At 57.2% G+C, this 21,281-nt stretch overlaps 11 protein-coding genes across 11 annotated transcripts; 5 read left to right on the forward strand and 6 right to left on the reverse strand.

The window, feature by feature from the left end:
* Positions 1-403: 403 nt before the first annotated feature.
* IUM83_15284 (putative aldehyde reductase) lies at positions 404-1,237 on the reverse strand (the record flags this gene model as incomplete). The annotated part of the gene is made up of 1 exon (XM_067940088.1): positions 404-1,237. The coding sequence occupies one exon, from the start codon at positions 1,235-1,237 to the stop codon at positions 404-406; it is 834 nt and encodes a 277-aa protein (XP_067794443.1).
* A 798-nt stretch (positions 1,238-2,035) lies between these two features.
* On the reverse strand, positions 2,036-2,869 carry IUM83_15285 (putative aldehyde reductase; the record flags this gene model as incomplete). Its single annotated transcript, XM_067940089.1, has 1 exon — positions 2,036-2,869. The coding sequence occupies one exon, from the start codon at positions 2,867-2,869 to the stop codon at positions 2,036-2,038; it is 834 nt and encodes a 277-aa protein (XP_067794444.1).
* Positions 2,870-3,304: 435 nt separating this feature from the next.
* On the forward strand, positions 3,305-4,205 carry IUM83_15286 (Ubiquitin fusion degradation protein; the record flags this gene model as incomplete). The annotated part of the gene is made up of 7 exons (XM_067940090.1): positions 3,305-3,358; positions 3,431-3,474; positions 3,772-3,794; positions 3,857-3,900; positions 3,963-4,027; positions 4,117-4,133; positions 4,198-4,205. 7 exons carry the CDS (start codon positions 3,305-3,307, stop codon positions 4,203-4,205), a joined length of 255 nt encoding a protein of 84 aa, XP_067794441.1.
* A 2,284-nt stretch (positions 4,206-6,489) lies between these two features.
* IUM83_15287 (proliferating cell nuclear antigen) lies at positions 6,490-7,359 on the forward strand (the record flags this gene model as incomplete). Its single annotated transcript, XM_067940091.1, has 2 exons — positions 6,490-6,808; positions 6,899-7,359. The coding sequence occupies 2 exons, from the start codon at positions 6,490-6,492 to the stop codon at positions 7,357-7,359; spliced, it is 780 nt and encodes a 259-aa protein (XP_067794442.1).
* Positions 7,360-7,687: 328 nt separating this feature from the next.
* On the reverse strand, positions 7,688-9,465 carry IUM83_15288 (Vacuolar amino acid transporter; the record flags this gene model as incomplete). Its single annotated transcript, XM_067940092.1, has 3 exons — positions 7,688-7,842; positions 7,925-9,006; positions 9,095-9,465. 3 exons carry the CDS (start codon positions 9,463-9,465, stop codon positions 7,688-7,690), a joined length of 1,608 nt encoding a protein of 535 aa, XP_067794439.1.
* A 439-nt stretch (positions 9,466-9,904) lies between these two features.
* Positions 9,905-11,728, forward strand: IUM83_15289 (putative pre-mRNA splicing factor; the record flags this gene model as incomplete). Its single annotated transcript, XM_067940093.1, has 1 exon — positions 9,905-11,728. One exon carries the CDS (start codon positions 9,905-9,907, stop codon positions 11,726-11,728), a length of 1,824 nt encoding a protein of 607 aa, XP_067794440.1.
* A 545-nt stretch (positions 11,729-12,273) lies between these two features.
* On the reverse strand, positions 12,274-12,975 carry IUM83_15290 (Myb-like DNA-binding protein; the record flags this gene model as incomplete). Its single annotated transcript, XM_067940094.1, has 1 exon — positions 12,274-12,975. The coding sequence occupies one exon, from the start codon at positions 12,973-12,975 to the stop codon at positions 12,274-12,276; it is 702 nt and encodes a 233-aa protein (XP_067794513.1).
* Positions 12,976-15,916: 2,941 nt separating this feature from the next.
* On the reverse strand, positions 15,917-16,735 carry IUM83_15291 (Kazal-like serine protease inhibitor domain and phox-like domain-containing protein; the record flags this gene model as incomplete). The annotated part of the gene is made up of 1 exon (XM_067940095.1): positions 15,917-16,735. The coding sequence occupies one exon, from the start codon at positions 16,733-16,735 to the stop codon at positions 15,917-15,919; it is 819 nt and encodes a 272-aa protein (XP_067794512.1).
* A 590-nt stretch (positions 16,736-17,325) lies between these two features.
* On the reverse strand, positions 17,326-18,096 carry IUM83_15292 (Myb protein J; the record flags this gene model as incomplete). The annotated part of the gene is made up of 1 exon (XM_067940096.1): positions 17,326-18,096. One exon carries the CDS (start codon positions 18,094-18,096, stop codon positions 17,326-17,328), a length of 771 nt encoding a protein of 256 aa, XP_067794515.1.
* Positions 18,097-19,039: 943 nt separating this feature from the next.
* On the forward strand, positions 19,040-19,834 carry IUM83_15293 (Pirin-like protein; the record flags this gene model as incomplete). The annotated part of the gene is made up of 1 exon (XM_067940097.1): positions 19,040-19,834. One exon carries the CDS (start codon positions 19,040-19,042, stop codon positions 19,832-19,834), a length of 795 nt encoding a protein of 264 aa, XP_067794514.1.
* A 269-nt stretch (positions 19,835-20,103) lies between these two features.
* On the forward strand, positions 20,104-21,073 carry IUM83_15294 (pirin-like protein; the record flags this gene model as incomplete). The annotated part of the gene is made up of 2 exons (XM_067940098.1): positions 20,104-20,723; positions 20,809-21,073. The coding sequence occupies 2 exons, from the start codon at positions 20,104-20,106 to the stop codon at positions 21,071-21,073; spliced, it is 885 nt and encodes a 294-aa protein (XP_067794517.1).
* Between the last annotated feature and the right edge of the window lie 208 nt (positions 21,074-21,281).

Consider the following 21,281-nt stretch of genomic DNA (forward strand, 5'->3'; position numbering starts at 1 on the left):
TATGCTATTAACGAAATGTGAGAACCGCGGGGTGCATCCAACAACTCGTTTGACAGCACACTTATCATGAACGTTTTCCACTGTAATGATATAGACGCGTAAGAAAACTCAACATTCCGGCTTCATTTTCGAATTTGCGCCCAACCACGCACGTCTCCACGAAGATGGCACCTCTCCAACTCACAGCTGTTCAATGGCAATTTGGACGGCAAAACGATTTCTCCGCCACTACCTGCTACTTTCATCGGAATGTACTTCAAAATAAATGCGTGGAGCACAAAACTATTCACAAGCGGTAGATGCGATGTGGTATTGAAAGACAACTCAACCTACAGACTGCCTTCTGGAGCCACAACGGTTGCTTCCCTCTTGTCCTCCATAAGAGCGGAACAGCCCTCCAAACTTACACGGCGTGGTCTCTAGTAGGGTCCCAGCCAACCACGAGATACTCGTCCAGGGCTGCAAGCTTGGCGACCTGCGAAGCGCTCAGCTTGACTTTCGCTCCATCCAGGTTGAGTTTCTGGCGGTCAGAGTCCACGGACTTGGGTAGCGTCGTGAAGTCGTTTGCCAAGCTGAAGGCCACCAGCACCTGGGCAGGCGTGGCGCCTACATCATTGGCAATCTCGAGAAGCGTGGGGTCATCCATCTTGCGCGCCCGAGCAAGGGGCGAGTAGGCCTGCAGGAGAATGCCATGCTCCTGGCAGTACTTGACCAACGACGGACGCATCATCCACGGATGCAGCTCCACTTGGTTCACAGCGGGCTTCACTTTGGCCGTTTTCAGGAACTTCTCCAAGTGAGCCTCGCTGAAGTTGGAGACGCCAATGTCTCGAAGGATGCCTTGCTCGTGGAGTTCTTCCAGAGCACGCCAAGACTCGTCGCGCGTGGAGACCTCACCCGGGGCGTGAAGGAGGTACAGGTCGATGTAGCCGAGGCCGAGCTTCTCGTTGCTGGCCTTCGTGGCCGCTAGAGCGTTGTTGTAACCCCAGTTGGTGATGAAGAGTTTGGTGGTCACGAAGATCTCGTCACGAGGGATGCCCGAGTCCTTGATGGCGCGACCAACGTCGGCCTCGTTCTCGTAGTATTGGGCCGTGTCGATGTGGCGGTAGCCTTGCTTGAGAGCAGAGAGGACGGCGTTGTAGGTCTCCGCTCCGGGCTCGGAGAGATACACGCCCAGGCCAACCATTGGCATTTCGGCTCCGCTGGGCAGCGTCTTGGTCGGGATGTTCGGGCTCATGGTCGAGGTGAAGAGTTGGTGGTGAAGGCGGTGAGGCTTGGAGCTTTTGAGTCGTAGCTGGTAAGTTGTGGAATGACACCTTGTCAATGCCAAGCTTCCTTTGGGAAGCGTGCGTAATCTGTAGCTTGAGCCATCCCGTTGCTGACGCACAAGTTCACTCTGCACGATGAAGGCAGTCATTCTTCGGTGCGTAAACTGACAACTTCGTTAGTGACGTCGATGATGCACCAGCCAGCTTCCACTACTCGCTCTGGCAAATGAACCATATCGTTTCAACGCTGAAGATAATTCTCCAAAGGAATGAGTATGAGCACAGTGCTCATCATACACATCATTTTTTATAACTTGGCAATTCATGTGTCTCGGCTGAATTTAAAAAGAATACAATACGTGTATGCTATTAACGAAATGTGAGAACCGCGGGGTGCATCCAACAACTCGTTTGACAGCACACTTATCATGAACGTTTTCCACTGTAATGATATAGACGCGTAAGAAAACTCAACATTCCGGCTTCATTTTCGAATTTGCGCCCAACCACGCACGTCTCCACGAAGATGGCACCTCTCCAACTCACAGCTGTTCAATGGCAATTTGGACGGCAAAACGATTTCTCCGCCACTACCTGCTACTTTCATCGGAATGTACTTCCAAAATGAAATGCGTGGAGCACAAAACTATTCACAAGCGGTAGATGCGATGTGGTATTGAAAGACAACTCAACCTACAGACTGCCTTCTGGAGCCACAACGGTTGCTTCCCTCTTGTCCTCCATAAGAGCGGAACAGCCCTCCAAACTTACACGGCGTGGTCTCTAGTAGGGTCCCAGCCAACCACGAGATACTCGTCCAGGGCTGCAAGCTTGGCGACCTGCGAAGCGCTCAGCTTGACTTTCGCTCCATCCAGGTTGAGTTTCTGGCGGTCAGGGTCCACGGACTTGGGTAGCGTCGTGAAGTCGTTTGCCAAGCTGAAGGCCACCAGCACCTGGGCAGGCGTGGCGCCTACATCATTGGCAATCTCGAGAAGCGTGGGGTCATCCATCTTGCGCGCCCGAGCAAGGGGCGAGTAGGCCTGCAGGAGAATGCCATGCTCCTGGCAGTACTTGACCAACGACGGACGCATCATCCACGGATGCAGCTCCACTTGGTTCACAGCGGGCTTCACTTTGGCCGTTTTCAGGAACTTCTCCAAGTGAGCCTCGCTGAAGTTGGAGACGCCAATGTCTCGAAGGATGCCTTGCTCGTGGAGTTCTTCCAGAGCACGCCAAGACTCGTCGCGCGTGGAGACCTCACCCGGGGCGTGAAGGAGGTACAGGTCGATGTAGCCGAGGCCGAGCTTCTCGTTGCTGGCCTTCGTGGCCGCTAGAGCGTTGTTGTAACCCCAGTTGGTGATGAAGAGTTTGGTGGTCACGAAGATCTCGTCACGAGGGATGCCCGAGTCCTTGATGGCGCGACCAACGTCGGCCTCGTTCTCGTAGTATTGGGCCGTGTCGATGTGGCGGTAGCCCTGCTTGAGAGCAGAGAGGACGGCGTTGTAGGTCTCCGCTCCGGGCTCGGAGAGATACACGCCCAGGCCAACCATTGGCATTTCGGCTCCGCTGGGCAGCGTCTTGGTCGGGATGTTCGGGCTCATGGTCGAGGTGAAAAGTTGGTGGTGAAGGCGGTGAGGCTTGGAGCTTTTGAGTCGTAGCTGGTAAGTTGTGGAATGACAACTTGTCAATGCCAAGCTTCCTTTGGGAAGCGTGCGTAATCTGTAGCTTGAGCTATCCCGTTGCTGACGCACAAGTTCACTCTGCACGATGAAGGCAGTCATTCTTAGGTGCGTAAACTGACAACTTCGTTAGTGTCGTCGATGATGCACCAGCCAGCTTCCACTACTCGCTCTGGCAAATGAACCGTATCGTGGCGCCACCTTATTACTTGGTCATTCGACTGCGCTGGAGTCGGACCCATTCACGAATGGTGTTCATGTGTCGAAACCTACGCGTAAATTTAGAGGTTCGCGGACCATTTCATCAAAGCTGGATGGCCCGCCCTGGGAAACGAAGACTGCCCGCTCAGGTGAAAGATGGGCCTCCACTTCTATCGAATAAACTGCAATGCTTCTCTGTGGCTTGCCTCGGTACGGTGTACGTGCGTACCATCATGATGACGACATGCAATGAATGACTATCGCTTTCTGTTTTCGCTGAAGACATGCCTCACCTCGAGTTTGGCGACAAAGTTGTTCTACCTCCGGTGCGTGCTATCGAGGCATATTGTTTTCCTGTGCAAATACACATAATGTTGTACGTACAGAAAATCCTGCTGGAGTTGCAGTGCTCGAAAATCCCAACACCATTCCTTTTCACAGTACGTCGGCTCGAATACTACTTGGTGAAGGGAATAATCTCCAACGCGATGTACTATGGTCAGGTCCGAGCTGTAGGGGTAAACGTAGCCGAGGGAATTGACGATTGCCGCCTCCAGTATTGCTCCGTCCAGGAGTTCAGTGCTCCAGAAGGCCAAGTTTTCCTACCATACTGGCTAATGCAGAACCTACATGTGCCGGAAGGAGGGTCAGTCATCGTATCTAGTACTACCAACCTTCCTCGGGGAATTTACTGTCGATTACAACCAGAAACCACGAGCTTCCTGGACTTGGTTGCAGAAATTGGACCTAAGGTACTAGAGCATCGACTGAAAAATGGTGCATGTTTTGAGGAATATTAAGAACGATATGGTAGCTGTTGATGGAAACTGCTCTCCGCAGATACTCCGTCCTGAGCGTGAACTCGACGATCGTAATCGAGTATGGCAATGTGCGCTACTACGTACGCGTAGCAGAATTGAAACCAGCGTCAGTGGTTAGCTTATGCGGCGATGTTGACCTGGAGACAGACTTCATGACTCCAGTGGTGAGTACTGTTGAATTCTTGCGCAAGTTTTGACCAAATAAGCTGATTGTTCCTTGATCTTCAGAAATCTGATCTAAAGCGCCCGTCAACAGCAAATTCATCTTCATCAAATGAAGCTGCACTGGTTTCAGACCCAATTTCTGTAGCTGACCGCAACCCAGCACCCACGCATAATAGTTTGACTTCCAGGCTATGCTATGGAAGAAGACTGAGAGATGGCGGCTACGTGGAAAGCTCAACTACCGCCCCTGATCTCAACACAACCAGGGATATTGAGAATGCATCACGCAAACTTTCTCTGAATAGTTTGCAAAAAGCACAGCAAATTATCCGAGACAAGAAATCAAGGCCTACTTCTATCGATGCACTTGCTGCAGCTTCGGATTCATCGGTGCTAGCTACCCAGCTTCGTCTATCTCAAGGACCGTTTTCAACTCCTGGATATGCTTTAGGGACTGCAACACAACCACGAATTATGAACCACACAGTATCTCCGGGAGATATCTACAAGTCAAAATCTGAAGGGACGAATGCTCAAACGCACATATTAAGTGCTGAATCAACAGCTTCTTCGGATTTCAGCACCCAGCAAGGCGATGCTCACAGATGCAAATTGTGTTTGGCTGATGTATCCTCGACGAACATGGAAATTCATACGCTGCGCTGCGCCAAGAACCCAGCTTATCACAAGGTACGCCATGAATACTCGTTCATATTTTAGATTGGTAGCTTACACATATGCTGTGGTTTGCGATGGTGAATACAGTTTGAGTGCTCTATCTGCCACAATAACATTCTACGAGTGAATAAAGAACGGCATCAGCATTGCCCAGAATGCACACTTGTGTGTGAAAGCAGAGAAACACTAGCAGATCACCTGCGCTGTGAGCACAGTGCTTGTTGCAAGTGTTCACATTGTGGCGCATTATTCACTCGCACGGAACTACATGACCACGTGGACAATGGGCGCTGCGACCACGCCATGATTCCTGTAAGTACACCAATAAAGTTGCATATTTGCCCTGCTGACGCGCTAATGATCACGTAATTAGTGCTCGTTATGCGGTTTAGCTTTCAAGAAGAAGGACATGGCACATCATTTTAGCATGTGCTCCAGTCGAACCGAGTGTTGTGATGTAAGTGAAAAGATAGGTGAAACTATGATGCAGGCTACTAACTCACATTTGTTGTAGGTCTGCAAGGCTTATATCACAATAACAGAATTTGAAGATCATAGGCAGCACTGCGAAGCCATAGTGTTGCAAGATCCAGTTGTTTCGAGAAACAGCGGCAGCTCCTACGTCAGCACGCGTTCTCCTCATCGGACCAAAACCTCAAACCAGGCTATCGAGTGCGCTTATTGCTTACAAGAAGGGTTTGCCAGCATTGCCGACGTAGAGCATCACGTCATAACCGATTGCCGCATTGCCAAATCATTTGCTGTGCCAGAGACTTCTTCAAACAACAATCAAGATGAAGCAGACCCGGCTCAGACAGCAAGCTCGAACAGCACCGAAGAGCCCCAAGACGACTCAACCTTTCGGCCGCTCCTTGCTCAGGGACGCTTACGTCGCAAAGGCGACGCCACCGCTCTCCATCGCCAATCGCGATCGCCACCAGAGAGACCTAACGGCAACAACAGCCAGTTGAACCACGTCCCGACCGCCGACCCACTCGTTCGACGCTCTGCAACATCATTTCTTCTGGGCCCGTCGATGTTGCCACCGATGGCGTCACGATTAGCACCACAACAAGCAGGAACGCTGCGCAAACCCAATCCAAAGCCCAACACTAGGCTTAGACCAAATCCTCACCTCAGTTCGCTGCCACAACGAGTGTCTAAAGCCCGTGAAGGACCAGCACCAAGTAGCACCACCACCAAGAATATCAACTCCGGTCCGGCAGAGCTGTGCATCTCAAGCGCTGGGGGCACATCATATCGCACCACTCTCCCCCAATCGCGTTCCGACAGCAGCAACCGCGTTAGAAGGCGGCCAGCAGCTCCAGGTCGCCTGGACAAGTTGCCGTAGATGCTGCGCCACGTCACAGATCTTGAGGGTTACATGTTGAAGTTCAGGTTACGCTGCTGAGCGTACCCCCGGTATTATTCTCCAATCACGTGTCCACTCTCACTTGTTTCCTCGCTCTGATTCGCGCAAATGCCATTTTGGCGGGAGAGCGTCACCCCTTCCACGCAGCATACAAATCGCCAGTGGTTCATCTTCCTGCCCTCCGTCCCGCCTCCTTTTCGCGCCAAAATCCTTTGCCAGTTGCCAGCCAACACTTCGCCTAAACAGTCGGCAATTTGCCTCGCCCCAGCTCGCTCCCCCTAACCGTTTAGCACACCTTAACCGCCATGTTCGAGGCCAGACTCCCCCAGGGCCGCATCGTGAAGCTCATCGTGGAGGCCATGAAGGACCTCATCTCCGAGGGCAACATCGACTGCACCAAGTCGGGCCTGGCGCTGCAGTCCATGGACGGCTCGCACGTGTCGCTCGTGTCGCTGCTGCTGCGCGCCGAGGGCTTCGAGCACTACCGCTGCGACCGCAACATCTCGCTGGGCGTGCAGACGGCGTCGCTGTCCAAGATCCTCAAGTGCTCGGGCAACGACGACGCCCTGTCGCTCTCGGCGGAGGACAACGGCGACGCGCTCAACATCATGTTCGAGGCCACCTGTGCGTTTGCCGTTTTTGCCGGATTTTTGCCACATTTGCCGGATTTTATCCGATTTTCCCCCTCTAACCTTTGCTTCTTATTTGTGGCAGCCGGCGACCGCGTGTCCGACTTTTCGCTCAAGTTGATGGACATCGACAGCGAGCACCTGGGCATCCCCGGCACCGAGTATGTGGCCACCGTGCGCATGCCCTCGGGCGAGTTCCAGCGCATCTGCCGCGACCTGCAGACCATGGGCGACACGTGCACCATCGCCGTGGGCAAGGAGGGCGTCAAGTTCTCGGTCTCGGGCGACCTGGGCGCCGGCAACATCACGCTCAAGAACAACACGGCGGCCGAGAAGGAGAGCGACCGCGTCATCATCACCATGGAGGAGCCCGTGGAGCTCACGTTCGCGCTCCGGTATTTAAATATGTTCGCCAAGGCCACGCCGCTGTCCGAGACGGTCACGCTCAGCATGTCGCCCGGCATCCCCGTGGTCGTCGAGTACGCCATCGGCGACATGGGCTACATGCGCTTCTACCTCGCCCCCAAGGTCGAGGAGGACGACTAAGCTCAGGTTACGCTCGGACTGATGTGGCACGGGAAGTACTGTCCTAGTCCTGCCTAGTCTACATGTTTTTAGAAATCGCCATCTCCTTCTCTCTATTATTTTGTGTTGAAGTCTGCATGCAAGACGAATGATTTGACCGCGTTTCAAGTTGTTACGGTCGGGCAAGGCTGCCAATTGAGGGTGTGAGAGGTTTTGCTATTTGCTATTTGCTGTGTTGCTACACCTTCAAGCTACGATGGTGGATCTTTCTTGGTAACTCTGCTGTCGGATGACAGTTGCTTTCAGGTACATAGGGTAGCAGCACATTTCGCTTCAACGTGGAGGCATCCTACTTGCTCCAGGATTGGAGGTTCGAGTACGTCACGTAGAAGAACGTGAGCAAGCCCACCGTGATCACGAACGTGTCGACGATCTTGTCCATCCACGACGCGTTCGGATTCAGCTTCAGATGGAACAGCGGAGGGTACACCAAACTCAGGGGCACTGCTCACGTTGATCACGACAATACACAACGTCAGATAACGGCCGACTCAACAAGAAGCAGGTTAGATCGATAAAAACTTACCGCAGCAGAAAGCACCGACGATCGAAACGAAGAGGTCGAGACGACCCTGGCCGAAGTAGGCGATGCACACAGTTGCGAGCACAGCCACAGCACGGAAGCAGTTCTTGGCAACCTTCTGGCCGGATGCGCGCCTAGGGAAGCCCAGCATCTCCTCCATGATCTTCACAGCAGGAAAGAGGAACAGAGGATACGATAGAAGCTGGGCAAACGAGTAGCCAAACTGCACCGAGCTCGACCAGCCATTGCGTGGCAGACTGGACGTGACCATAGGAGCAATGCTGCTGCCAAAAGTGATGTAGTTGATGCCGGCAAAGAACGAGTAGAACACGAGCAGACCGACCACCGTCCACGATAGCAAACGCGGGAAGCGCTTCTGACGTGACTGGTTCAAAGAGCTCTGCGTGGGTAGCACAAGACCAATACCTTCAAACGTGAAGATCGAAGTGCCGATGAACACGGGGTAATCCTGCTGGTTGAAGAGCTCGACATCCTTCGCGGGACCATCCGTGGCGAGTAGCCAGAAGCTGTTTCCCAGGATGAAGGCGAGCCCATACAGGATAAACACATCGGCGATAAGGTTGCTAATGGAGAAGTAGCTGATGTACCGGATCCAAGACAGCGGGATATACACCGCAATTTGAAGCAGGATAAGCATCGACGTATCCACAGTGTGGCCCCAGAACGCGAGCACCTCGGCCATATTTTGCGCCACAAAAATCACATAGGTGCAGCAGAACCCAGCCTGCATCATGATGATGGAGATCTGCACCATGCGGCGCCCCCAGGAGCCGTAAGCTTTGAATCCGACATGGCCGTACGTGCCACCGACCAACTCACGGCACTGCAGCAACCGCAGCATTGCGTAGAGCGTGAGCGCCGCGACAAACGCCAAACACAGCGGCGAGAAGAGAATGCCACCACTGCGGAACCCATCGGGCAAGAACAAAATACCCGTTCCGACAAACGACTTGAGCAGCGTCAGCAGCGCGTGCCACAGCGTCGTTGTTTTGTCACTATCTCTGGACTTCGGAGGGGCAGGCTCCGTCTTGATGAGCCCCGTGGTCTCCGATGGTGCCCCCAACCTACAATTCACCAAATCATTATCATGCCGATGAGTCAGTCAAGTCTCCGCAGCTGCACTGCTGCCCTTCAGGCTCAGATTTCACTCACTCTCTGGTGGGGGTGCGTCCGTGTGTGGGCAGTCTCAGCGGCGGCGTCATCAGCAGGCTGCGCGCTCGCTCCTCGACGTTCATCTCGTCGTACTCGTCATTGTCTTGACTCAGGATGCTGCCGATGAACGGGTCGTACACGCCGTTGATGCGGTCGATGATCTGGTCGCGCAGCGCCTTGGACACCACGGGACGGGGCGTCGTCTGCACGTGGTGGCGCCGGAATCCGCCGGGCACCGCGATGTCGAACGCCTTGGGCGTCGTCGAGTCCGAGAAGCCCGACGACATGCCCGGCTCGGACTCGCGGCGGCCCGTGATCTGCGGCGACGAAGAGCGCAGCGCCTTCTGCAGGTCCCAGACCGAGTCGGCCATTGTGATGGTGCTTGGATACTGGAGTGCTTCGCGGAACAGAGACGATCGATATCCCGGCTTGCTCTCTTCCACGCAAGATGGCTAATGACGTCGGCCGGTGGTGGAGCAATGCAGCGTCGCGCATCCCCACGACTGTAACGGTCAAAACCAAACCAAATTCAAAACCGGTATTCACCTGTGAACATTTCATTTTAACCGGTATATACCGGTATATACGAACGTGTTCTATTATTTAAACCTGTTACAACTAATGCACCGGTCATATCGGATACTGTAAAGAGATGTTAACCACGCAGCGTCGTGACGACGCATGCGTCTATCGCGCAGAGACAGGCGCTGTGCAACTTCAAACTTGTGTTCGACACACAACATCACTTTTCTGCGTGCACCACACAACAATAGCCCAACCACCAACCCGAGCATCGTCGAAGCTGCGATCATGGAGGCGCTCGGTGCGTATGCGTCTAGCGACGAGGAGGAGGCGCCTCGCTCCACGTCTCCGCGCTCCACGGACTCTCCGTCTCTCGCTCTCCCCGTGGTCAACTCGGCGCCGTTCGTAGCGCTCTCGGACCGGCAGGAGCAGGCAAACAAGGCGGCGTTCCTGACAGCCGCCACGCAGACGCAATTGGCCGTGAATCTGCCCGTGGAGTCGACGCTGGCGCCGTACGTGGGTCCCCAGAGCAGCGCGACGACGGACTTGGCGCTCGCGGACCCGCTGCGCGCCGGCAGCGGCAAGCAGGTGGTCACGGGCGTCGTGGAGCAGGCGGACATGGAGGACTTCAGCTTCGAGTCGCAGTACCACACGCTCAACCAGACGCTGAGCCGCAACCCCGCCAGAAGCAGAGCCAAGGGGGCGCCGCCCTCGGCCCCAGCACTGCCAGGAGAGAAGCTGGCTGAGCATATCGTCGCCCCGGGCGAGGAGAACGTCTTTACGAGACGCAACGCTAAGAAGAGGAAGAACCAGACCGTCTCCAAGGAGCGAGCAGCAGCCGAGGACTTTGGGGACGAAGCCACCGACGGCATCTGGGCCCCGTACAAGGAGAAGGGCAAGGCGCTGACCGACGCGGAGCAGGGCACGATGACCGAGCAGCAGAAGGCGCTGAGGGAGGAACACCAGGAGGCCAAGCGACGCAAGGCCGAGGCCAAGGAGGAGGCGGACGACGAGATGGACTTCGACCGCATGGTGGAGAAGAAGACGGCGCACTTGCTCCCGGCGAGGCTCAAGGCGGGGCAGACGGCGCTCGAGGGCAAGTCCACGTTCCTCGGAGACCAGGAGTACGACTACCAGGGACGCGCGTGGGTGGAGCCTCCGCGCACACTCAAGCCCGACGACGGCGATCACCAGGTCTTCTTGCCCAAGAGGTGTGTACACAAGTGGACGGGGCACACCAAGGGCGTGCAGGCGATCGAGCTGTTCCCGCGGTATGGCCACTTGCTGCTCTCGGGCAGTATGGACAACACGGTCCGTATTTGGGACGTCTACAACGAACGCAAGTGTCAGCGGGTGTATGAAGGCCACTCGGGTGCGGTGCGCGGTATCAACTTCAGCAATGATGGCCGGCAGTTCTTGAGCTGCAGCTTCGATCGGTTTATCCAGTTGTGGGACACGGAAACAGGGCAGGCCGTGCACTCGTTCACGACTCGGCGTGTGCCGTACTCCGTCAAGTTCTACCCGCTGGATAACACCAACTTCGTGGTGGGCGACTCGAACAACATGGTGGTGCAGTTCGACACGCGGTCAGGCGAGATCGTGCAGGAGTACAACCACCACTTGCAGGCGGTGAACTCGGTGACGTTTGTGGACGACAACAAACGCTTCGTGAGTACTTCCGACGACAAGAAGCTGCTGGTCTGGGAGTGGGGCATCCCGGTACCGATCAAGTACATCTCGGAGCCGAGCATGCATTCGATGCCGGCCGTGACGCTGCACCCGAGCGGCGGCTTCTTCGCCGGCCAGTCGCTGAACAACCAGATCGACGTGTACACGGCGCGGGACAAGTTCAAGATCAACCGCAAGAAGGTGTTCAAGGGCCACCAGAACGCCGGCTACGCGTGCCAGATCGGTTTCTCCCCGAACGGCCAGTACATCATGTCGGGCGATGGCGAGGGCAAGCTCGTGTTCTGGGACTGGAAGACGACCAAGGTGATCAAGAAGCTGCGTGCGCACGACCGCGGCCCGACGATGGGGGCGCTATGGCATCCGCTCGAGCCCAGCAAGGTGATCTCGTGCGGCTGGGACGGCCTCATCAAGTACTGGGACTAGAGCAGCAGGTAGGTAGGTAGGAACGCGCCGCGCCCGCAGAATACACGTATATCAAGCACAAGGTGTCCGAAGTCTTGGTGTCCGACGCGGCCATTGATGTCATTGATGTCGCTCTGCCTAGAGGTTGACCCGACACCGGAAATCACATCTCACGTGCCCGGAAGAGTTCGGTCTCCGCCACACACGAACGGGGAGTTAAAAAGGAGACGAGGTGATGCTTGATGAGATACGTGAGTTCTATTCTGCGATGAAAAAAAAAAAATGTTCTGTCTGCACCCAAATTGCGCGCGTCCTTTTTCTTCTCCACCGCTGTTCTATTTGGTCCTATGCTTCATGGAGCAACTGGAGCGAGCGGCGTTCCTCAACGGATACCCGCAGTATAGTATGTGTGAGTGTGCAGAGCTCTTTACGACGACGATCAACGGGCAACATGCACGTGCAGGAGCTCGGGGGGATGGAACTGTCCGCGTGAGGTGTGAGTGAGTACTGTAGCTCCAGCAGAGCTTGAGATTTGCTTGGTAACTTCAACGTGGCTCTCCATGCTCTCACAGCACGACGCCCGCCGACTGGTGCAGCGGCAACTGCACGGGCGTGGGCACCATGGCGGCCTCGAGGATGAGGTCGATCTCCTCCTCGGACATGGGCAGCGGGTCCAGGTCGCAGAGCATGGCCGCGAAGTTGGCGCCGTCGCTCTCGGGCCCGAAGCCGTAGGGGTACATCTGCGTCGGCAGCGTCACGACGGGCGCCGGCACGAAGCAGCCGTGGAAGTCCATGGGGTCCACGCCTCGCCGCGCCGACACGGGCGCGAAGGGCGCGGCCACGGAGCAGGGCGACGCGGCGTCGCGCTTGTGCTGCGTCTGTTGCTGCTTGTGGTCGCGCCGCCGCTTGAGCGAGCGCGGCTGCGCCGGCTTGGCGGACGAGCGCAGGCCGCGCTTGCGGCGCGCGATCTTCTCGCGGTACTTCTGCGCGTGCGTCATGGTCTGGCGCGTGGTGCGCGAGCCCACGTGGGCCGCGATCTCCTTCCACGGGCCGGACGGGAAGAGCTCGAGCCCCTCGAGGAAGCGGTTGTGCTCCTCGGCCGTCCACGCGCGGCCGTTGGTGCTGCCGGGCGAGAGCTTCTCGCTGTCCGAGGACGAGCTGCTGGAGCTCGAGCCCGGGGACGGCGGCGCCGCCTCGAGGCGGATGAGCTCGCCGCCCGCGGTCGCGGGCTGGAACAGTTGGCTCTTGACGTCGGCGGTGATGGCCATGACTGAGGGGAGTGAGCGCTGCGAGGCGAAAGTTGGAATGAGACCTGCTCTGCCCTGCTGACTGTTTACTGCGCGCACAAGCGCGGAAGCGCGTAAGGTGTGAGACGGACGGGTAGTCGCTCGCGCTCTCTGGCCCACACAGCCGGAAGTCGGCGCCCGCTGGACTTCCAGCGGAAAATCCGGGTCAACTGAAGGCAATATGGAAGGAACGCCTGGGTTTCCTCAGACGGCGAAGCTATTGAGCAAAATCCAGCGATGGGGCGACGCCGCTGCTGTCTTATCTCCTCGCGGTGGGGCCAGTTGGGCGTGCCGGCCGGCCAGGCGGAGAGCGTCGAGGCGCTGCAATAACAATGCGCCGCCGCTTGAGCAACACGCTGGCCAGAATCAGCAGGCGCGACTGCAGCTGTTCAACAAGTACACGTACGAGTTACACGTCATTACGGCCCGTTTGGCCCAAACGGGCCGAGCGCGCCCAAACTTTGGCCGCCGCCCGGACTGGCTTCTGGGTTTCTTTGGACCGGTGCAACGTCGGCGGCGTCGCCGTCGCCCCGCACAGCGACAGCGCCTGCAGCCACAGGAGTCGTCAGCTGCGCTAATGAATTCCGATGATCAACGAGCGCTCACGTGGCTCGTCAACGTTGAAGTTGGAGCCGGTGCGCTGACTCCTCGTACAAGTATTGTTGAGATCGTGTTTTCTTAGAAATACCGCCACACCAAACGATGAGCACAAACGTGAGCACATGCCGCACTTGCATTGCCTAACCGCCACCGCTGCACCGACGAAACCTTCCCACTGGCGCCTGCACTGGCGCCGCCGTCCTAACTGCTTAAATCGATTACTGATAACCTGCCTCTCGCAAGCATGGCTGCGCCTCGGCATCGCCGGCCACATCAGGCCCCGACGCAGCGCGGCCATCGAGGAACTCCCACAACTCATCTGGTCCGAGCCAGCTGTCCTGCACCACCAAAACATTGGCGTCCAGCGGCTCTAGTGCCGCGTCTAATGACTGCGGTTGGGCCCGAGTGTCCTCGCGTCCGATATTAGCTCCGACCACTGCGCGGTCGGGTGTACGCGCGCCGCTGCCCACATTATCCGCGACAGCTCTGATCGCGTGCATGGTCTCCGCAGGAATAAGCCCGGCGGTCACGCGCGCTCTCTCATCCAGTGCTTCCCGTGGCAACTGGCCACCCGGTGATACATGTCGAGACCCCGCAGTCCGCGCCACCGGATCCGCTGCGCGAGATTCACCTGTTGGCGCGGCTTCAGTGGTCACCGCCGTCCGCATTCTTTTGGCGGTGGAGGAGGCAGTGACGATCCCGTGGTCAACGCGGCGCGGGTACTCGGGCGTCGGCAGCCCCAGCTTGCGGCGCTTGATCTTCTGCCGGTACTTCTGCGCGTGACTCATAGTCTGCCTCGCATCGCGCGTACCGACGACACCGGCGATCTTCTTCCAGGGCCCGGCCTTAAACATCTCCATGCCGAGCAAGAACCGCTCGTGCTCGTCCTCGGTCCAGCGCTCGCCTTTCGTGGACTCTGCAGTTCGAGTCGGACTGGTGGAGGGAGTCGGCAGCGGCGGCAAAGGCACCTGTAGCAACGATGGCGGGGTGGTGGTGGAGATCGTAGGAGCAGATCGACGGATAACTGTCGGCGGTCCGCGCGATTGCAATGCAGCACTCGCGAGCGGCGAGCTATGCGTGCTGGTCGAGCTGGGCCGGCATGGGATACAGATGAGGCTCTTGCTTTCGTCGTCGAGGAACTCCTGTTGAACGCTGTGCGTGATGGTCATCCGCTTGTTCACCTGTCTGTCTGCTGCTGGTATCTGAGATCGCTGCTGTTGCTGCTGTTGCTGTTGTTGGGGAGTGTCCGTTGAAGTTGAAGTCAATGCAGACGCTGCACCTGTTGTAGTTGTAGTGCACTACTGGTGAGCCCGTAGAGTTCTCTCCGGCTCTCGGCTTTTTCAAAACTGGTCGACGCGAGCAAGATCGCGAGGCAGCACCGCTCAACATGCCAATGTCCGCTTCACCAGCTCAATGCGCTCGCCGAAACCAGCTGATGCGGCCGCTTTGCGTGGATTATCCTTTGCCTTTTTCGCCGTTTCGATAGTCGTTGTTGGATTTTCATCCAAAAAGATTTTTTTGAAAATAATCACTGTCACCCTTCTGAACACTATACATTTTCAAGCCATATTTTGTGATCTTCAGATGACGATCCGCGGACACTTTGCATCGACCTGCGCGAGTGGCTGTACGAGCTGACGCGAGGCCGTTTTCGCCGCTGAGCTGGCTAATAATGATCAGGCTGCAGCTTCGTGTCTGAAGCAAATCTCGCGAGCTCAATGCCAAGGGCTGGGTTGCCCTCTTCACTTCCAGAGCCGTTTCCTGGCAGCTTGGCTCCAGGATCATGAAAAGCTGTTTGATATCAGCGCACTAGCATTGCGCAGATCCCGTGGTGCTGACCTTACCTTCATTTGCTTATCCGATCTTAGTCACTCCTGATGAACACCAAGCACCGAGCAGCATTCGCTCGAACTCCGGTCGCATAAGCCCCCCCCCCTGGTGGATACTCAAAAAGTGCCCGCGAAAAGGCGCATGGCTTCGCAATGCAATCCATGCAAAGCCCACGCTCTGTCAACATTGCGCCGCCAAAATCGCCAAGCTTGCTCCACGCGGTGCCTAAGACCACCATCACTCACGAAGGCCCACTAGAACACGAACGCTACTAGCGGTCTCATGGCGCTTTAGACCTCGGCGTTGGCGTCAGCCACTCGCGAACAACAGGCATGGGATCTCATCGGTGTGGACGGCTCAGACAGGACCACGGAAAACGTCCCCGGCACTCCGGTTCAGAAGCGGCATCACTCAGGCAAAACGCATTGATGAGCGCTATCCTACGCAATAGAAGCACTTACTACTCGAGGCCTCCAAACTTTGGGAGGTCAGACTACAGGATCGCTACTCTTCGACTTGCAGTGTGTCCGACAGCCCGGCGACACATCGGGCACGTGGAGCCGCACTGAAGCCAGTGGATAATGCAGTCCTCGTGGAACGCGTGCTTGCACGCCAATTGCGCCATCTCCCTGCCGCTTCCTTGATTGTCAGTCGGGTCGCTCTCGCCGAGGCAAATGCAGCACTGCGGCATCACTCCTTCCCCGGCGGGGGTCTTCATCACCACCACGTCCTGCAGAACCATGACCGCTCGGGTCAACTTGGCCTCGACCTCCTTCCGCTTCGGCGGAATCTCCAGGAACCGCTGGATTTCTGTGAGCACCGCGTTAAGACACACGACGTCGCTGAGGAAGTTGCCCTTCAAGCTGCCCGGGGCGGCCAGCAGCACCTCCAGGTCCGTGTACACCGCTAGCAGCGTGCGCACATAGTCCATGAAGCGTCGCCGCCTCTCGTGGATGATGGCACCAGTGTCGCACCGGATGTGCTTCCTCGGGAAATCAGGTCCCGCCGCCTGCTTCAGCAACTTGGCCACCGCTTGGAAGGCCTCGCCCTGCTTGGCGCAACTCATCTCCCACCGCTTCCTCCAGCGCCGCAGCTTGCGGCGCAGCGCGCGGAATTCCGAGTAACGCTTGCGGAAGCGCCACTCCTCCTTAGACGCGCCGGAGCTGCGCAGCTTGAACATGTACTGCGTGTAGGGCGCCGTCACGTCCTGGCTGTCGAAGACGGTCGCGGGCTTGGCGGCGACGCTCACCGTCGCCACCTCGGCCCGCCGTGCCGTGAGCAGCCGCCGCAGAGCCGATTCAGACGAGGTCATCGTGCAGGGCGAGAAAATCGTGAAGTGGGGGCGGAAGTCAATGCACCGCTCCTCTCATTTCCGTTGGGTGTGTAATACTAGTATAGAACCGGCTTTCCACCAATGAGCGCGAATTTGAAGAGCGTGTTTGCCAATGAATTTCATTTAATTTTACAGCGAGTTGATTAACAAGACATGGAGGCTGTTGTGAATTACTGGTTGGTGGATGCAGTAGCTGCCCGTCAGAGTGTTTTTTGTCCAACTGGGATGCTAAAGATACGTTGCAGTTAGGAGCCTGGGACGTATGAGAGCTGAGAAAAGTATAGGAGAAGTAGCCTCACTTCAAAATGTAGCTGGGAGCAGCAAATCAGCTTTACTCCCAACCACCTCGCATCTTTTCGTGCATATTGTGTGTGAGTTGCCGACGTACGCAAAAGTTACAAATGAAGTCAATGCAACGGTCCTCTCTTTTTCCGATGGGTTGTAATACTGTATCAGTATAGAACCGTTTTTCAACCAATGAGCGCGTGTTTGAAGTGTATGTTAGCCAATGAATTTCGTTTAATTTTACCGCTAGTTGATTAACAAGACATGTAGCCATCCTTTCTTCGTCACAGGACGATGGACATGCAGTCCTCCACCATGGAGACGTTGCAGTCCGCGTCGCCCGGGAACGAGCTGGCCGCGAATGTTTGCGCGTCGTCCTCCATGGGGAAGAGCGTGGGGTCGTAGACCTCGAGGAAGGCTCGGAACGCGGCGTCCAGCTCGCCCACCTGCACCTTGTCGAACCAGTTGGGCTCCAGCGACGCCATCCGCTCGTCCGCGTCCACTGCAGTGGGGGACTTGCTACTGCTGCTATTGGCGCTTGGTTCTCGGTCGCTGTCCTTGGCGCTGGTGGTGATGACGAGCCCGCAGTACACGGCGGAACTCTCGGGCACCGGTTGCCGCGACGAGGTCAGCAGTCCGCGGCGCCGGCGTTGGATCTTCTGGCGGTACTTCTGTGCGTGGGTCATGGTCTGGCGTGGTGTGCGCGTGCCGACGAAGGCGGCCACGGCCTTCCAGGGGCCGGACGGGTAGCGCTCCAGCCCCTGCAGGAAGCGGTCGTGCTCTTCCGTGGTCCAGGGAAGGCCGTGGCGGTGCGACGCCTGGCGATCGTCCGCCATGGCCTCTGCCTTGAGCTTGGTGGGCTGCTGTTTCAGGGCTCGCTTGGTCTTCTTCTTGGGCTTCTTGCTGCTGCCTGGGGCGTCCGGAGGCCGCGTGAGCGGCAGACGGATGAGCTGTGGGCTGACCGCAACAGCGGCGTCGTCCGAGCTCTGCTCGTGGCGCGAGGACTGCGCTTGCGTTACGAACAGCTCGCCGCGGATGCGGGTGGAGATCGTCATGGCTTCCACTGAGGCGAGGAATCAGTCGTAGCAGCTCTGAGCGCTCGACGGGAAATTCCGGAATGACCAGCGCGATTGCGAGAGTTGAGCGGTGACTACTTCTCCCCCCTGGAGGATGCGCGAAAGCCACGGGAAGCGATACAGCCTGCCTCTGCCCCGGGCGCGAGTGCCGGCGTGTGGCTGCCCGTAACACGCAATTACGGACGTGGTGTGTGGGACCGCCGAGCGAACCTTTTTGGCGCGACCAGCGAACCGAGTTCCTTGAGGATGAACGATGTCAGAACTGAGACCTGATACAGGCCAAAGCGAGTCGCGACGATCACGGAGAGGTGACACAGAGCGCAGTGCATGCAGGGCAGGACGGGGTTGCCACTGGCAACTTGCAGAATCCGCCGCAGATAACCAGGATGACAGTACATGTACCGCCGCAACGCTTGGCAAGTCTCGCAGTGCAAGTCGCAGTAGCGGCGAGTTGACAGCGACAACAAAAAAATGGCCGTCCACCTACACACGCATTCAAGGATTTGTTTAATGGAGTCCGTCCTTAGTCGAGGCCGGACTACTTCTTAGAGCTACACTACATGTAGTTCGTGCCACCCAGGCGACTCTCACCGTGACCGACGATCCCAGACGGCAACAACACTGCTGCATCCTCTGCGCATTACCAACGCCATCACCAGTGCGCAGATTTTAGAGAAGCTAAAAACTGTGCAACGGCATGCGGGTTTCGGAAGCGCCGACGCTCCTCGACGAGAAGGATGCAAGAGCGGCGAGAACCGCTCTCGCCTCATTTCGTCACTTTGAAACGACGCTGGATAGGCTCCTAGTTACACACGCATCATTCCTGTGTGAAAGCAATGGCGAGCGCATGCCGCCAACCATCACTTACTCGCATCACTTCACGCTATTTTAGCTTTCCGGTCGAAACCACCACCCCGGAACCATGAAGACCGTGCTGCTGCGCGAGATCGACGTGCAGGTGGCACGCGTGGATCCGCACGGGCCATCGCCCGCGTACGTGTTCGCCGTCCGGCCGCGGTCTCGGAGTCCCCAGAACCGACTGGCCGCAGCTCGGCGCCAGGACCTGGACCAGACCGCGACGCTCGAGCTGCACAACGTGCCGGTGGCGCACGAGGTCGCACGCACCTACAGCGAGTGTCGTGCGCTGTACCGCGAGCTGCACCACGTCACGGACTGCAAGAACGTCCGCGCCTGCTGCTGCGCGCTGGGGTCGTGTCCGTTCTGGTCGCTGTTCGCCGTGCTGGGCAGCTTCGAGTTCCCCAAGCGGACGCTCTTCAACCACCAGTCCCAGCACGTCTTTGAGCAGCGGACGCAGGCTCTGACGGCGCTGATGCGGACGCTGCTGGCGGCGCTGCGGGCCAACTACCGCATCCGGCACTTCCGCTGCTACCAAGCCCCGTTCGGCGCTGCCCACATGTGCAAAGTGCTGGTAGCACTGAGTCTATTCCTCAAGCTGGACAACCCCGACGTGGAGCAAGCGCTGCTCGAGGGCGGCGAGCGGCTCGCGTACAAGCTGAACCTGCAGGGGTGGCAGTCTGACCGTGCCAACCTGTACTTCAGCTGCGAGGATAAGCAGAAGTACCGCAACACGGGACAAGTTCAGGATCGCAAGTCCATGGAACTGCGCGGGTCTCTCTCCATGTCGAGCGAGGACGACTGCAAGGACCCGACGAGCGAAGAAGAGGAGCGGAGCTCGCTGGTGCTCGTGTGGAGCTAGCGGAAGACCCAACCGACTTGATGTGATAACGTATGAACTGCATGGATAGAATACAACTCTCACTCGATTGCAGAACGTTGTATATTAAGCAGCACCGGCACCGACTAGCAAATACGTCCAGACTCGGAAATGCGTTCGATGGCTTGGTGGAAGGGCTGGCGGCACCGTGGGGATCCGCCCTCGTATTATTTTAGCTGGGATCTGTGGCCATGGACGGTGGAAGCCAATTCTCACAGCGCAAAAGAAACAGCGGCGCGCAGGCCCTCAGTATGCAATATCGAGTAGCAAGGGCGATCTCCAAGGCGGTCGTAGCCGCAGGCACAGCAGGCGCCATCGCGACGGCCTGTTGGCTGCTCACCCGAATCCTCGACGATAGCAAACACAAGCGCGTTGCAAACACCTCTGCCTATATCGACGTGGACGAAGCCATCACAGACGATGACATGGACGACGGCGAATACGACAGAGTCGTCGACAACTACCACCAGCAGTTTGAAGAAGACGCAGGCGACAGCTTTGCGCTCTTGCCCGTCGTGTCCGAGTCCGACGACGAGTCTGAAGCGCTCGCCATGGGCTACACCGGCGACTTCTTCACCCCTCGCCACGACGTCTGCATGCTGTCCGTCAGCGTCCAGACACAAGTGGATTCACTTTCACATGTTCCTCCCAGCAGCGACCCGAGCGACTGCAGGCTCTGCAGAGCTGCGGTCGAGCGCTGCGACCCCGCCGCCGTCGCAGTAGGTGAGAAGCCGAGAGCGCTGTCGTTCTCGGAGACCGATAGTAGCAGCAACGGAAGCGTATTGTCTATTGCGAGCGATACGGCCGACGACCACGAAGAGGATCCGTGGCAGCGCCGAGAACGAGCGTGTTCGAGGACCGAGCAGTGGCTGTATGTCCGGCTGTAGCCATGTTGCCCGTCTCACACGTCACAGATTGAGTAACCAGATTATTCCCAAAATTTGTTGTCCAATCAGAAGAAATGAAATTTGCTATCATTTCTCGACTTTGGATCATCAGAGCATGCTCGCTCGATCTGCTCTTTCATCAATTTGCCACATGCCCGAGTTCAAATCACGGGAAGTGGCCAAGAGCTTCCAAGCTAGCGCAGTGAGCGACGGAGACGAAGCTCTAGTGAACCACTCGACTGGGTCGTCCCGACTGCGCAACTTCGATCCGTTCCTCTTTCTGGACAAATTCAGGGTGGCGCTGCCCACATACTTCCCTGACAACCCCCACTGAGGCTTCCAGACTGTCACGTATGCGTTCCCACGTCCAAGGGCGGCATGCGTCATGAAGACTTTATGGGCAACAAGGGCGAGCTCCGACCGGGAGACCTCCCGTGGATGACTGCGAGCAGAGGAATCGTGCACGCGGAGCACGGAGCCTGCGCAAGGCCTGCAAGTACCTTTAAACGAGACCCTGTTCCAGTACGGTCCATTCGTGATGT

Source organism: Phytophthora cinnamomi, assembly GCF_018691715.1.
Source record: "Phytophthora cinnamomi strain GKB4 chromosome Unknown Contig24, whole genome shotgun sequence".
NCBI classification, from domain to species: domain Eukaryota; phylum Oomycota; class Peronosporomycetes; order Peronosporales; family Peronosporaceae; genus Phytophthora; species Phytophthora cinnamomi.